The following is a 17,982-nucleotide window of genomic DNA, read 5'->3' as shown; positions in this document are numbered from 1 at the left end:
TTACATGTTCCACATTTGTACAATACACCATAATGAAGATGGGTGACTCAGTTTACAGAATATTAACTTACTGAAATTTAAATATGGGTGCATGCTGGCAATTTACATGGGGGTTCACATAAAAGAAAACAATATTTAGTTTAACAAACACAAGTAAGAATGCAACACTTTTGCACTAAAGAAGTTTAAAGATTCCAAACAAAAATTCTTCAATAGAATGGAATGTACTTCCCAGCTTACTTTTAAATTTAGGTTTTCTATGTCAGGCATTTAATATCATAGGGTATGTTATCAAAGATTACTATAGCAGCATTATTTACCCATTTCTGAACTAAAGTCAGTTTGCATGGAGAATAATGTAGGCCAATTTTTTCTTCTTATGTTGTAATTATGAGTGGCATTATTCCTTAAAACTCTAATGGATTATCTATAACAAATTTTATGAGATTCAGTATCTACTATGAGATTGTCCTTAAGATATCTAACACTTTAAACAATAGTCTACCACATGATTGAGGGTGAGCACCAAATATTTTTGTTATTGCATGCTTTCATGGAATGAAGAGTTTCTTTCTTAAATATAAGATTCTCTGGTTGCTGTTCCCCATGACACTACTAAATGAAAATAAGCAAAGTAATAGTATGTTGGCTTCCTTCTTTGTTTCTCTCCAATGTCTGCAGCAACACAAAGTGCAAAAGTGGCTGAACTGATTTGAAGTCTAAAAAGTGTTTGTTTTTCTTCCAATTTAAATTCTCAGCAATGTGTACATTCAAATATTGTGAGTAATCTGAATAATCTGAACATCTTTTGATGTACAGAATTAAATATGTTGTGATTGCTAATTGATGATTCACATTTAAAAATTTGTTTAAATAATAACAAAAAAAAAAAGATTTCCATTGCAATCTACTTGCTGATAGTGTTGAATACTTTACTGAAAACAAAAAATGATGGCTTTCCATCATTCCTAATGGTTGAACATTGTTGAAGCTCTCTTGGAATTGTGGACCAGAGCCTAGTTACCATTAAAACTATTACAGTAATCCTTTCAACATTTATAAAACAGAAGAACAATATTTCATGTAATTTTAGCTCTAACTGCTGCTTTCAACTTAACTTTATGGGATTTAAGAAGTTTTAAATTTGCAATAATGAAAAATTACTTTTTGTCCAATAAGTAAACTTAAATTGAGAAAAGAGTTGAAGAGATCCTGTGACACAAAATTATAATGAAGATATTAAATTTATTTACACTTAAAAAGTCTTGAAAACTTACTCCGGTGCTCCTCCTATAAACATACTTCCTTCAAAGGGCCCAAATTCTTCATCTGGTGCTAGATCCACCATTTTTGTCTCTGTATTGATCATGAATCGAACATGATGTTCATTATAGTCAATCCAAATTTTCTGCCACTCTCCTCCATTTAGTTTTCTGCCTGATTTTATTTCCATAACTTTGGAACTTCCATTATTGAGTGTGAAATTAAATGTCAAAGTGAAATCTGCAAACAAAAGAAATATTGAAAACTGTGACTAACAGCTGCAAAATGTTATACTCTTTCATAGGCTTCTTACAGAGAAATAGCACCATAACGGCTTTGATATTTTGCTTACCATCCGTCAGTGCAACCATGAAGGAGGGATGATTTGGTCTTATTGGTGGCTGGTACAGTAGTATAGCCTTTTCTCCTGTAGTTCGGAAGCTAAATGAAATATCACCCTTCCTCCATCCAGGTACTTCAATGTACGATTGACTTGATGTAAAAGTTACTACATATTTTTGAGTATCTGAAATGTACAAAGGAACACATTTAGAGAAGCAACCATAATTTTTGAGACAGTGTACATGGTAGTAATGTTTCATGTTATAAATGTGAAATTGTTAACTACTGACATGAAGTCAAGCACAAAACTGTAAACTTCCCAAACTGTCAACCATCTGTTTGTTGAAAGGCTATGTCATCTAAAAAAACGTTTTTATCTCATAGCACAACAAAGTGATGAAGAAAGAGTCATAAAACATACATAAGACACAGATACATCATATTTCTCAATGCTTTTATCTCATTCATATTTTAGGGGGTATCAATACTTTAATTTGTTAACAATCGATATGAACTTACTAAAGAATTACTTTCCTATAATAATGCCATAAATGAAAAATGTATTTTTATAAAATGGACGGTAAATATGTGTAATGTAAAGCAGTTGAGATGAAAAATTTTGCTCAAATATCTAAAAATGTTTATACCATATGTTTTATATTCAGATCAGCTGAAAAGAAACTGTATTTTGGAAATATAGTTTGCTACGCACTAATGGATTCTTCCACTGCTACTTGGTACAATAAATTCATATTTATGAACAAAAATCACATACTGGTAATCTGAATGCAAATTTTTCTTGCAAGACTTACAACATTATTTGCAGTACTTACACTTTGTATTTCTCAGTTATAAACAGAATGATGCATACCATTGCACTACTAAAGAACTGGTCAGGAATAAGAGGCCTTATGGAATTTTTAATTAATACAGTACACTGAAAAGGTAGTTCCTGATGCAAAAAAACAAGTGTAGAACTGTTGCGCGATGTTACAAAGGTGGGAAACATTGACTTCAATTATTAAAACAGCTTAAACTTTTCAGTTATGATTTTTATGAATTAAATTTTGCATGATACTTCTGACTGATCCAGCTCATCGCTGATGTACACACAATTTTGTGCAAATTATGACTAAATAAATATACTGAATTTTATTAAATGGAATCTCCTGTTTCATAAAAATGTTAACACTTATTTAACCAGTTTCAGCCCCTAGACTATTATCTACTGCTCAGTCTTAACAGGAGCCGTATTTCCAGCTGATGAGTATTGAAGCATTAGTGTTCAGAGTTAGTTTGAGTAACTAACTGTAGGATTATTTTATATCAGAACAGTTACTGTTGATAGTTTGTTTGGATGGTGTTTCAAATGGCCCTGCGTGTTGGAGCAACAAGGGCATGTGGCCAAGATAGCAGTGACAGGTAGGTGTGTGCATTTTGCAGCTCCCTGGTTTCAGGCTGCTGTAGAACTGTGACCAGAAGGGCCCCAACTATAGATAACATATTTACAGAAGATAATTCAGAGACATTTGTTATGAGCTAGTATTGAAAAATAATCAATGACACTTTAAGTCACTTAGGTGACCATGCCAAAGCAAGATTAGCTGGCACCAACTTTTGATTAATAAACCCATTATACAAATACCTGGTCTTCTTATTGCAGTTTGGAGTAAACTTTAGGCATAAGGGCTTTAATCAATCTTAATTTCTGTGAGGCAAAGATTTCTAGGAGCTATATGTCCAATGTCAGGTTACTGAAAGCTCAAGTCTGCTGACCACAGCCAGGCACACAGATCAAAAGTTAGTAAAAGAAAGATTTTCTTAAACATTGTCTTATACACTGAAGGGAGTTCCTCAGCATTCATTTGTTCCCTCATAACTGACACACAGCTCTGGATGTGACTGCACACTTGATAATGGCCATGTAACGTCCAGGTAAACCTACACAATATTCTTGTCTGTTCCTATTCCACCCTTGCTCCCAACCTGTTGCTCCAGGGGTCGTATTCCTGGAATAGATCTAGATGCAGGACTTTGTGCATAGATTCTCACACTACCAAATACAGGGTAACAGTTATTCAACTACATGAAAATAATGTAAATTAGTTACAAACTATGGTGTGCACACACTGTATTTAACATGTAAATGTCACTACAGATATTTGGATTTAGATTGTGACATGTTCAATATGCCCACCATTGTTGGCGATGATGTGGTGCAGACAAATGTGAAATTCTGCATGACCCGCTGAAGTGTTGGAACATTGATGCTGTTGATGACCTCCTGATTGATTGTTTTCAGCTCAACAATGGTTTTAGGGTTATTGCTGTACACCTTGTCTTTAATATAGCTCACAAAAAACAGTCACATGCGTTCAGATCCAGAGAATATGGCAGTCACTCGATGCCCATGCCAGTGGCCTCTGGGTACCCCAGTGCCAGAATGCAGTCCCGGAAGTGCTCTTCCATGACATCATGATGGCATCGAGCTCGGTCTTGCATGAACCACATCTTGTTGAAATCAGGTTGACTTAGGATAATGGTGATAAAATCGCCTTTCAAAACCTCCATGTAGCATTCAGTAGTCACCGTGCTGTCAAGGAATATTGCACCAGTTATTTTGTGACTGGAGATTGCACACCACACAGTCACCAACTAGAGTGATTATATTTCTCGATCATGAAATGTGGATTCTCAGTCCCCCTAACAAGCCAATTTTGCTTATTGATGAACCCATCTAAATGAAAATGGGCTACATTGCTAAACCAAACCATACTATTCCCATCATGCTCTGTGGCCAACTGTGCTGTTTGAACATTCTAACACAAACTGTTCAGTAGTTATGACAATTTTATTTCGTACAGTTCAATAATTGACACCCTGTACTCCAGTCCTGTCACAGGCATCTCTTACCCAATCAGAGCCAGGGCCACCTGTGAAAGCAGTCATGTTATCCACCAACTTAGTTGCAAACACTGTGCTCATTCCGTGTGGGCATGGCCACTAAGAAGCTATCTGCCTACATGAATGACCACCACAATATTGTGGTCACACGTTGCTCAACAAGATGTGCTTAGCATTTACTGCTTCACAGCTTGCACCACCTGGATTCTTCCCATCAACATCTGATTTCCAGTATTGCACAGGTAGGAACTCATCCTGCAACCTATCTTTCATTTCTGTAATCCCCTGTCCTCAACCTCCACTGGTCCCTGTCCTCCACCTACCTCTAAATTCTTCCTTGCTCCCATTCTAGCCCCACATGTGCCTTCTGTCCCACCAGCACACCTGCATAATCCTTTCACCTCCTCTACTTCTCTCCTTGCCCTCATCCACTTGCTGCCTCTACCCCCAATCTTCCCCCTCCTAGAGCAGCCTCCTGATGATCCTCCAAGCAGCCCACTATCCATCCCTGTCACATCCCTGCACACTCCCATTGGCAGCACTAGCATCTTCTTCTAACCCTATCCTGCTATCCCTTCACCTCCTTGCTCCACAGCTCTTCTGTACCCCTACTACCCACTCCTGCCAAGATTGTTGCTCACATCAAAAGCAGATGCAGGGGGCCCTTAGTGCCGAGACATGACGGCGATATTTATATTTATTATCCAAGTTTTTGAAACAAATTGAAGATAAGAAAATATATTGTAATTGACTACATCCACACAATGTATATTGTTAACGGATGAATAAAGATATTGATTGGTTGATTGTTACCCACTTATGGTTTCACTGTCCTTCAACCACTTTCCATAAATGCTTATTAGAGTAGCACATTGACAACTACCAGCTTCACCATTTTTTACATGCTCATTCCTAGGTATCAGGCCATAACAATCTGACTTTTTTCAAAGTCATTTATGTCATTGCTGGACTGATCCCCCATTCATCTCTGCTCTGTTTATTTACTTTCCTTACTGTGTCACGTGACCACATTAAGTCTCATGGTGGACAGGGTCATAATGTCTTGGCCCATCAGACTAGATACAGTGTAAAAAGATAAGTGCATAGCTCTGCCTGATCTGTGCAACAACAAAGGTTATTAATGAGAAACTTCTGAACAAGATGTACTATGAACTTATATTTTCATGTTTGTCCTATTGATTACAGCTATGTGGAAGTTGTAAAATGAAAGTTCATTTCAGCAGGTGTCGGTCTTTTCATTTCATGTCTTGGTATGATATCAATAAGTTCAATTTGTCATTTATGTATGCAGGAAATAATTATTGATTTACTTCTGAAGTAGGGATAGCATTATCAATCATGCATTAAAAAAACTAACACCTAGTAAATTTGTTATTTATCTTTCCTAGTTACAATATACAATAAGAACATTTCAAATTGTTTTATTTTACAATATTAATGTTCAAATCTTAAAAGCAACCAGTATTGTTTGTAATATATTTACTTTGTGATTTACTATCTTTGACTCGGTGTCAGGAGGCATAAAGTGCTTTAGCTTGGCAAGCAAAAAGTAAGAAGGGTGTTGCTGGTTGGACACAATGGGAAAACATTACAACATGTGAACAGTTTCTATGACAGCATGATGTGAGGAGTTGTGAACAGAGTGTAATGGGAATAAACACTAGAAATGTTAATGAGATGTCTGATTTAACGAAAACATGAGCCACACGAACTTTGCAAAGGTAACAAACCAACCCAAGAATTTTCTGAAAATAATGGACTATGTTCAACAATTAATGAAACGACTCAGGCATGAAGTTATGTATAAAATGTGTGTTTTTACTGCTTTCCAAAAAATTTAAATTACATTGTATAAAATACTCATAAATTTTCTTGAGTAAACTACAGTTACAGTTAATTTTTGTATACTTTTTATCCTCATGAACAGTTAGAGTAAAAAAGCATTACAAGCTGCACAAGCTGGCTACTTAGGAAGAATATTCATGATTTAAGAAAGAACAGTGAGATATCTAGCAAAAATGCCACCCAGACAGTCCTGTACAGTCACATTAATGTGACCACATTTTGAAAGCCTGAATGGCCACCTCCTGTAGTGGAGACCACTTCAAGACATGCAGAAAGAGAGTCTGAGGCTCTGGAAGGTACCAACAACGTCGTGGAGCCATGCTCACTCCAGTGCCATTGCCAGCTGCACTACGTTTCTCAGCTGAGGATACATGGCATGAACAGACCACTTGAGGTGTCCCATAGATTCTTGATCAGATTTAAATCTGGAGAGTTTGGTGGCCAGAGGAGTATGGTAAACTCATCCTGGTGCTCTTCAAAACAACACACGTACACTATGATCTGTGTGATACATTGCATTGTCCTGCTGGTAAATGCCATCATGCCGAGAAAAACACATTGCACATAGGGTGGACATGGGCCCCAAGGATAGATGCATATTTGTGTTGATCCTTTGTGGTTTCCAGAATGACGAGATAACCGAGGGAATGGCCTCTGACTTGGAAGCTACCAACGATTGTAATAGGTAGTTTTCTTACAGACATTTCACGCTGTACATGCCAATGACCAATAGAGCATAAAATGTGATTTATCTGAAAATATCATCCATCACCCATTAGTGGAGGTTCAGTTGCAGTACTGGCATGCAAATTCCATGCTCTGTAACCAGTGTACAATAATCACCATTTGTGCATGAAGCAGATGCCTGCTGTGGAGGCCCATACGCAGCAATGTTCACTGAACAGTCATTGGGGAGATGCTGTTGGAAGCCCCCTGGTTCATCTGGATGATCAGTTGCTCAATAGTTGCATGTCTATTCACCTGTACATGTTTTCCTGTCACCTGTACATGCCTTCATTCACCCCTGTCATCTATGGAACACGGGCTCCACAGCTGCCTTGGCGCTGGTTTTCGGTAGTGCCATTTTGCTGTACATGTTATACTTCAACCACAACAGTTGTGAACAGTTTATAAAGTTCGTCATTTCATAAATGATTCCACTCTTGGCCTGAAAGCCAATGATCATACCTCTTTGTACATCAAATAAATTGCTCTGTCTCTGCATTATGCCAAAGACTGCACTGTTTTCTGCATCCCGCCAACAAGCTTTATATGTCCTCCACTGCTAGTGCTGCCACCTGCCGTCTGTGAGTGGTTATTGCTTATTGACATCAAACATAATTGGTAGTCACATTAATGTGACTGGACCAAGTATATCATATTATGACAGTGAGGGAAAATTACAATCAACTCACCACACAACACGACAAAAGGAAAATTATTGCCCAAGGAAACAAAAACTCAAATTGACAATCGGTGCACCAAATAAAGCAAGCAATAGGTTTTTTTTATAAATTATGTACTTCAATATAGGAAATAAAATGGATTAAATGCTATTTAAAAGTAGCTTAAAACCTTACAGTGTTGGTAAGCACTAAAATAAATATTATGCCTTACTCGTTTCAACACATTCCAGAGGTCCAAGAGTTATGCGACCTTGTGAATCATGAACCAGCTCCTTTTGTTGTAGGAATATCATGTCAGTGATTCCTAATGTATTAGGAGATGTATAGAGACCCTCATCTGTATGCCATCGTGCTTCGTTTGCATCACAGTTACAGGATTGTTTTGGATCAATACAAGTTTTGTTCACTGCAAAGTAAACAAATGCACTGAATTTATGGTACAGAAAGTCAGACAGACTGTGATAATTTTTCACAATACAATCATAATGAAGATTTTTACAACTTCAAGTTACTATAAACATTTAAAATACAGTTCTTTGAATTGTGATTTAATCATAGTTACCAGCACATGGGCACGTTCCTTTCTTTACATCACCAATGTAGTCAACAATTTGTTTGTTTGCTGATGACTGGAACCATGTAGCGGAATGTAGCTCCAATGGTGCCTTATAGCAATCATACTTTATATGCTGGCTACAGCGTAAGGAATGGGAGATCAGTTCTTGTAACATCTCAGGGCTAAATTCCCGGTACTGGATCTTCAACTTGAAATCTTTTTCTGCCAAACTACGCACATCCTAAACAAGGTTAAAATCCATTCATCTATACTTGTGCACATAATTTTTGCTTACAGAAAACACCAAAACAATACTATATTGATAAATAATAACCATAAAAATAATGATAACAATAATAATATTAATAGTAATAGACATAACATTAGCACTAACTCTGCATGTAATAGGTACTGAAAGGATTAAAGTGATGGAGCCAAGAGAGATCTCTCCAGCATAATAATACAGTTGTAGCTTCATGATTATGACATGATGATCGTCCCAGCAATTGATTATGACTGGCAACAGAAGTATGCTGGGAGACATACTAACACAACTGTCCCAGGCCCTGACCCATACACTCTAGATTCTTCCAACCATCAGATTCTGTGAGATAAGGAATATGACATGGGGAATAAACAGAGGTTATCAAAATCTCTATTCCAACAGGGAAAAAAAGAAAGAAAAAAGGAAACCTCCAGAGGAAACACATTTCAGAGATAAAAGTGATATTTGCTCAGAAAACTGTCCATTAGGATCAAAAGGAATCTAATTATTTTGCTGACCACCTTACAAGTAAAAAAAACTGTTATACATTCAGTACTCAAATTTAATCCTACCTCTGAAATGACCTCACCACTTAGTCCTACATTTGACAGTAGAATATTTGCTTTGTACGACATCCTTGCTCAGATTAATAACGATAGTAGGAAAGTTACACAAAGTTGAAGACTTATGGAAACCCTTGGAGGAGACTACCAGCGGGATAACTCTTTGGTGACTTCTTATTTTACTTTTATGTAAAGTTTGGAAAATACATGGATACAGATTTCAGATCAAAGAATTTACAGTGGTCTGCAAGGTGCCCTTCATTTTATTTATCCTCCAATGTGCTTGATTTGTATGTCTTCTCTGTGCCTATCTCCACATTAGAAATCACATAATTAGATTTTCATCTACTGTTCTCAGATCCTGGTGGTAGTCTACTCAAAGACTAGCATCAGGATCTGAGAACAGTAGGTAAAAATCTAATTATGTGATTTCTAATGTGGAGATAGGCACAGAAAAGACATACAAATCAAGCACATTGGAGGACACATAAAATGAAAGACACCTTACAGGCCACTGTAAATTCTTTGATCTGAAATCCATATCCATGTATTTTCCAAACTTCACGTAAAAATAAAACAGGAAGTCACCAAACTTTCCACTACAGGAATTTCAGACTGATCTTGTTGCTGTCACAGACACAATATGTTTAAGATCTAGAATGTCAAATACTGGAAAACAATTATTTTAATATGCACCACTGCTTAAGAATAACTGAAGTGCAATTCCTGCCTAACAAACTCAGACTTAAAACCAACAGATGTTCAGCAGCAGCGGTCTCGAACAAAACATTACTGGGTTCTTATAAAACATATGAGAGCAAAAATCTAAAGACTGTGCAGCCACAGACAGCACACTTGTAATATTATGCCTGAAATCAAAACAGACTCTGGGGGAATTCAAACATGGGATTGTGAAACACAAGTCATGATCAGATATAGAGGACTGAATAAAATGGAATCTGTAGAAAAGGCCACATTGAATGACTGAAAGGTGAGAGATGTTCCTAAGCATGCAGAAGATGATTCAACAATCAAATAAACTGTGATGCACCTAAAGAAAGACTGTCCTTTAGAAAGCCTTGCCAGACATACATTTAGAACCCTGACAGCATAGGAAACAATATAAATCATTTAACTCTTTAAAAAAAAGATGTAACTGGAGTGTTTACAAGATGGATCTGTAATCTGAAGACATTATTAAGATTCACTGCTTTACCAGTGTAATCATCACCTTTTTAATGTTTAATATCTACAGCCCTTGAGATTAACATAAATACATACTGTAAATCAGAGTCATAGAATCAATATTGAATGATCAGTCTTCACTGGTTGAATACCACTCTTAACTAGGACTAACGAAGAAACAAAATATGCACACAATAAATAGACAAAATGGTGTCAATGGCAGTCTTTTAGGTATCAAAGGAGGAAAAAGACCCTTATAGGAAACCTACAGCACCACAGCACTTGAAATATGATCAGATTTATCAGCTACTTTCCTTCAGGTACATTGAGAAAATCACACTGAGATCATGAACAACAGTGAAACAATTTTTTAGAGTTATCAATCTGAAAAAAAGTTATGCAAATTTACACAGACTCACTACAACAAGATTACAGTCTCACAGAAAATGTTATAGAGGAAATGGTCATCAGAGTAGCTAATTCAGAATATAGAAAGGTTGAAATGGATTTTGGTAAATTAAAAGCAAAGTCATCAACATTAAGAGTGCAAGAGGAATTCCACTATTATGTGCAGAGGAGAGAACACACAGGTGGAAAGAGTATGTAGAAGAACCATGATGATGTGATAGAAAAAGAAATGGGAACTGACATGGAACACATAGAGGATCTAGTATTGGAACCAGAGTTTAACCAAGTTCTGGAAGACTTGCCATCAAATAAGATGGAAGTAACTGACTACTGCCCTTCATTGTTTCTAAAATTGTTTGAGGAAGTGGCAACCAAATGCTATTCAAGTTGATGTGTAGAATCTATAAGTCTGCAGATGTACCGTCAGACCGTCAGAAAAATATCATCCACACAGTCCTGAAGATATTAACAGCAGAAAAGTGTGAGAACTATCACACTATCAACCTATAATACAACGAGAAGGAAAGTTGCCACTCACCATATAGCAGAGATGCTGAGTCGCAGATAGGCACAACAAAGAGACTCTCACAATTATAGCTTTGGGCCATTAAGGCCTTCTTCAGCAACAGACACACATATCCACACACACACACACACACACACACACACACACATACACACACTCATGCAAACACAACTCACACACACAACTGCAGTCTCAGGCAACTGAACCCAAGCTGCCTGTTATTTCAGTTGCCTGAGACCACAGGCAGTGGGATTGAGGTAGGATACAATAGTAACAGTAGATATGCTAATGAAAAATCCTGGTGGAATGTGAATAATTTAAGGAGTAAAGGTAAAAACTCACCAAATAGCATGGGTCATTACATGACACATGAACAAGCAGAAAACATTGCTAGCTTTCAGAACAGACCTTTCTTAGAGTTATAGAGCACACATCCTTTTATCCCATAATCCTCCCAGCCTCATCTTCAACTAGCCCCCTCCCCCACAACCACCTCCATCCCTGGACAAGAGCACAGAATCCTAACTTTACTCTTGCATTCCCACTCTCTTCCCCACTGTCTCTCCTTTGTCTGTTTTATTTCCCTCTCCCAGTTCCCTCCTCTATATAATCATGTGCTGTGCACTGTGGCCAGATTGAGGAAATCAATGCCAGTACTACATTCATGTCCCATGAACCTGCTGCCTTTCCCTACTAGCCACTCATCCCCACCTCCCTCCTGCTCCCCACTCCTTTCTCCCCTCATCCACATCACCTGACACAACCTCACACCACAAGCAAGCTGGAATGCTGGCACAATATAGTTAACGAGGACAGTGTAGCTGTGTGTGTGTGTGTGTGTGTGTGGGTCTATTTATATATGCATATGTATGTGTACCCTACAGTTCCAAAAAAGAAGAATTTGTTGGAAAGCTACAGTAGTTCTCAGCCTTGTTAACATACTTTTTGATGACTAACTGCTTCTACCAAACAAAAAGTTGTTACTAACAGAAAAACAGCAATGGATACTCCTGGATGGAAAAATACATAAAGTAAGAATAGGGCCACTACTCACCTATGGCAGAAAGATGTATGGCACACAGAATCATGTAGCAGAAAACAGTACTCATACCAGCTTTTGAGCACTTGCTCTTCCTCTAGTAAAATGACACATGTTCACACACACAACCATACAGACACCCAAACACATACTCCCCCAGTCATGAATAGCCTGATTATTGATTATCAGTCACTAAGGGAAGTTACCTGGGCACATGGTGGTGAGGGAGGGGGGGGGGGGGGGGAGGCAAGCAGGGAATAATACAGATGAGGAGGGGGTAGGAAAGCAAGAAATAGTGCGCAGTGCAAGGAGGTCCATTGGCAGATGACTCAGTGGCTGCACAACAAGACAAAAGAAGTTCAGAGGGTAGAATGCGTAAGTGATAGGGAGAGGGAGAAGGGAATAAGGGAGGGGAGCGGAGGAAAGGACAAGAAGGTGGAGATGAAAAGGAAGAAAGGGAAAGGGTGGAAAAGGGAGCTGAGGGAGAGGGGGGGAGAGGGAGAGAGGGGTGGAAATGGAGAGAGTGGGAGAGTGGGGAGAGAGGGAGAGAGAGGGGGGAGGGGAGAGAGGACAGGTTAACAGAGGTTTAGGACAGGGGGTTGCGAAAACACAGGATGTGCTGGAGACAGAATTCCCAAATTCCCACCTGCTTAGTTATAAGACACTTATGCTGGAACAGAGCATGCAAATAGTCCATTTACTGAAACAGTTGTTGAAGTCATTTGTGTTGTAGTGTGAAGCATGTTCAGCAACAGGGTACTCAATCTGTCTCATTCATAAACATATCCCTTGTGCCATTTCCTCCTTTGATACCAGTAAATTTGCTAACCAGCCAAGGACCAGCACTCCTTTGACGACCATGTACCACCCTGGCCTTGAAAAGTTCAACCACATCCTTCACCAGGACTTCGGTTATCTGTCATCATTCTGTCAGATGAGGAATATTTTACTCAGAACCCTATTCACATCACCCAACATAGTGTTCCACCATCCACCATATCTATAGAATATCCTTGTCCATATCTATTCCAATCCTGCTCCCAAACCAGGACACCATGAATCATTGCCTTATGGTTGGCCCAGGTGCAAGACCTACATCATACACCTGCCCACCACCTCCTACAGCAGATCAATCACAGACATTTCCTACCAAACAAATTAAAGCCATATTAGCAATGCTGCAATAACTGTACTGCATTCTATCTGGGCATGATGAGTGACAAACTATCTTCTTGCATGAATGGCCACAATTAGACTGTGGCAAACCTCGAGTTCCACCATCCAACAGCCAAACATACTGCACACCACAACACTAATGACTTCAACAGCTGCTTCACTACACAGGCCATTTGGATACTCGCTTCCACCACAAGTTCCTCTGAACTACACAGGTGGGAATTGACTCTCTCCAGTTCATCTTGCACTCCTGTAATCCTCCTGGCCTAGTCCTCTACTACTCTGTTTTCCACTGTCTCAACTTATCTTACCCTTCTCCCTTCTGTTCACACCATTCCCTCCCTCCATGTAAGCATTCACTCTCTCTCAACCCCTTCCCCTTTCCGCCACTCTCCCTTTCTTTCTTTCTTCGTTCACTGCTCCCTCTTCATCTCCACTTTCCTCTCATTTCCTCCTCTCTCTTCCTGGCCCCCTGTCTCTGTCTCTCATATGCTCTACCTCTCAGCTCTTTTCACCTTGCACAGCCACTGTGTCATCTGCTGAAAGACGTACTACACACTATCCTGTTGCCCAATCCTTGCTTTGTGCATTCTTCCATACCCTCTTTGTAGCTCCATCTGCCTAGGCTACTGTCCTCAATAATCAATAATCAGCCTTACTGTGATCGCAGGAATGTGCATGTGTGTGCCTGTGTGATTGTGTATGTATGTACTTTACAAGAGAAAGAGCAAAAGTTAGAAAGGTAGTGTGAATACTGTTTTCTGTTGCATGTTTCTGTGCTGTGAATTGGCAGACTGCTCCTGCAGTAAGCAATTTCATTGTGCTAGAAACTGAATATTTGAAAAAGATTTTCAAGTATGATCTACAGAAATATCAATAATCAGAATAACTGTATCATACCTTTACAGGTCTACTGATGGAGACGTAAGGAATTTTCTACAACTCACAGAAGATACATTAATGAAACATGTAAAAAATAAGCAAACTATACACATTTGTGATAACTTCAGTGTAGACTTTAGCACATGACACAGTGGAAGCACTTAGATGATGAATACGTAGTGTCTTGCAACATAAAAATCAGAATACATTCCCCTAAATGAGAAAATATTGATGCTAACTCAATTATAGATAAAATAATGATTAGTGCTAATCAACATCAATACACTTCAGAAACACTTAAGACAGGAGTGGGGGACCATTATGACCAGAGTATAAGTTTCCAATAGGAAAGTAATAACACCCAACATAGGAAACCAACAATGTACAAAAGTAGATATTACAGTGATCAGGAATTTAAAGGATTTAGGCCATATTTAAATGAAGAGTCAAGGGAGCAAATTAATAGTCCATGAAGCATATCCGCTAAATTTGATGTATTCAAACACAAACAATATTTTGATACATACTTTTCACTTAAAACTAGAAACCTACAGAAAGAGCTGTATCCTTTCAGGTATAAGAAAATCAGATGCTTAGAAACAGTTCCTCTACAGTATTTCTGAAATAAGCAGTAAAACATCTCAATTTGACAAAAATTTTTGTAAGTGTAAAGCAATACTCAGAAGAGTAATAAAAACTGGCAGATTGTTGGAAAATGACATATTCATACAACTTTGTTGAAAGATAGCTGAATGAAAAATTGCAAACTACCAGCAACCCAACAGATGTAGCTGATTAAACTGATTAATTTTTAATTTTTATTTTTTGTTTATTTAATTATAATGGCGAAAAGCTTCTTGAGTAAAATATCATTCATAAAAATTACACACATATAAGGTGGAACGTGAAGTAGCTACATAAGATAGTATTGCTCATGCCAACTGACATACAGAAAATACAGCTAGAAATGAAGCTACTAAAAGCTGAACACACTGCAGGAGTAGATGACATTTCAGATTTGTTTATAAAAAATATCATAACAATGGATTTGTTTTATAAATCTGCCCTTATCTGTTGGCAACTTTCTAGATTATCAAAAGTGAAACTACTTCATATAAAAGGCAGCTGTGCAGTGGTGACAATCCCCCCCCCCCCCCCCCCCCCCCGAAAAAAAAACCTGAAAAAAGTTTTACAGCCTTCCTGATTTATTAATTAAATATAACACATTAACAAAATGCCAACATGGATTCAGAAGAGACAATTCAACTGAAACAGTGATATTTTATTTTCTGTACAAAGCATTACAGGGAATAGATATATATGAACATGTTTAAAGCATATTTCTAGACTTAACACAGGCATTTGATACAATCAGCCATGATATGCTACTACAACAGATTGAGAAGTTAGACACTGAGGGGCAGCATGCGACTAGATTTAATCCTGCCTCCCCCCCCCCCCCCCCCCCCAAAAAAAAAAAAAAAACTCACAGGGATAACACACAAAGAAAATGACACAGTTAATACCTATCAGTTAGATCTATCAGCAATCAGACACAGTGAGCCACAAGGGCCCATTGGGACCAATCCTGTTTTTATTCCATGTTAAATGATTGAAAAACAAATGACAGTAACAATAAAAATATACAAAATTGCTGATGAGACCATCATCTTGTTGTTGTTGTTGAGGTCTTCAGTCCAAAGACTGGTTTGATGCAGCTCTCCATGTTACTCTATCCTCTTCATCTCTGAGTAACTACTGCAAGCTACATCCTTCTGAATCTGCTTACTATATTCATCTCTTGGCCTCCCTCTATGGGTTTTACCTCCAATGCTTCCCTCCAGTACTAAATTTGTGATCCCTTGATGCCTCAGAATAAGTCCTACCAACTGACCCCTTCTTCTAGTTAGGTTGTGCCACAAATCTCTCTTTTCCCCGATTCTATTCTTCCTCATTAGTTACGTGACCTACCCATCTAATCTTGAGCATTCTTCTGTAACACCACATTTCAAAAGGTTCTATTCTCCTCTTGTCTAAACTGTTTATCATCCTTGTTTCTCTTCCATATACGGCTACATTCATACAAATACTTTCAGAAAAAGCTTCCTGATGCTTAAATCTATGCTCGGTGTTAACAAATTTCTCTGCTTCAGAAACGATTTTCTTGCTATTGCCAGTCTATGTTTTATGTCCTCCCTACTTTGACCCCCATCAGTTATTTTGCTTCCCAAATAGCAAAACTCATCACTACTTTAAGTGTCTCGTTTCCCAAACTAATTCGCTCAGCTTCACCTAATTTAATTTGACTAAATTCCATTATCCTTGTGTTGCTTTTGTTGATGTTCATCTTATATCCTCTTTTGAGGACACTGTTCATTGCATTCAACTGCTCTTCCAAGTCCTCTGCTATCTCTGATGGAATTATAATGTCATCAGCAAACCTAGAAGTTTTTATTTGTTCTCCTTGGACTTTAATTCCGACTCCAAATTTTTCTTTTGTTTCCTTTACTGTTTGCTCAATACATGGATTGAATAACAATGGGGATAGGCTACAACCCTGTCTCATTCCCTTCTCAACCACTGCTTCCCTTTTGTGCCCCTTGACTCTTATAACAATCATCTTAAGAACAGGAAATTCAGAAGAAATACCAGAAGAAAACATTAAAACTACAATTGAGAAGTAGTAGGTTTCTTTGAGGCAATCAATTTATTTATAAAATTGGAATAAACTATTGCTATTAATGTATTTACCACACAGAATAGGACACCAGCTAATTCAATATTGTACTAAATGGACAAGCAATTATCAAGCTAAAAAGAACAAATTTTCTTGGCATGTGGATACAACAGAACAAGAAAGGGCTATACATGCAGATTATATGAAAGAAAATTGAACAAGACATGTTTCATTATAAAAACATTAAGAGACTGTATCTCACATAATACTCTTGGGATTATACATTTTGCATATGCTCACTCAGACTGAAATACGGAGTAGTATTTTGATGAAACTGTGAAGCACATGAGAAATCTTTCAGACTGTAGGATAAGGTTAGAAGTAAACCAAAGAATGTCACGCAGACAATTTTTTAGAGAAAGTGTAATTCTACTACTTCCTTGAATGCATGTATTAGGAAAAATAATTAGTGATGAAGAGTGGACTGAAGTCCAGGAGATTTGTTCAGAAGAATCAATGTGGAAAGAAGTGGGATACTGAAGTACAAAAAAGTGGGATATTGAAGTAAAGAAGAACAATAAGGTGTGTTTGAAGTTCTCTATGGCAGTAAATACTGTGACAATGAATACCACGTAAACAATTCAGTTGAAGAGGAATGGAAATGTCTAAAAGGGCCATCACAGAATTTGTACAGATGAAGACAGGTACTTGGAAGGCAGCTGCAAAGAAATCTTTGGTAACAGAAGAAATACATCAACTGACAAACAAAAGAAGGAACCACAAAACTGGTCAAGGAAAGACAGGAATACAAAAATACAAGCCACTTAGGTATGAAATAAAGAGGAAATGTAGGAAAGCTATGATGGAATGGCTGCAGGAAAGAAATCATCATCAAAGGACTGACTCAGTATATAGAAAAGTCAG

General features: G+C 37.8%; 1 protein-coding gene across 6 annotated transcripts in view; it reads right to left on the bottom strand.

Moving 5' to 3' along the window:
- The window catches only part of LOC124788247 (neurexin-4), a 545,350-nt gene that overhangs the window by 198,536 nt on the left and 328,832 nt on the right, over positions 1-17,982 (bottom strand). For all 6 annotated transcript variants that reach the window (XR_007016075.1, XM_047255435.1, XM_047255434.1 and 3 more), the window contains exons 17-20: positions 8,344-8,578; positions 7,993-8,187; positions 1,616-1,789; positions 1,278-1,503 (exon numbers count right to left, since the gene is read on the bottom strand). Coding sequence is in view for 5 of the 6 variants with exons in the window: in XM_047255435.1 (XP_047111391.1) it covers positions 1,278-1,503; positions 1,616-1,789; positions 7,993-8,187; positions 8,344-8,578 (830 nt within the window). In the remaining variant the exon portion in view is untranslated. The remainder of the gene's footprint in view (positions 1-1,277; positions 1,504-1,615; positions 1,790-7,992; positions 8,188-8,343; positions 8,579-17,982) is intronic.

The sequence above is a fragment of the Schistocerca piceifrons genome, chromosome 3 (assembly GCF_021461385.2).
Source record: "Schistocerca piceifrons isolate TAMUIC-IGC-003096 chromosome 3, iqSchPice1.1, whole genome shotgun sequence".
Taxonomy (NCBI): Eukaryota; Metazoa; Arthropoda; class Insecta; order Orthoptera; family Acrididae; genus Schistocerca; species Schistocerca piceifrons.
This window is presented reverse-complemented; position numbering and strand designations above follow the sequence as displayed.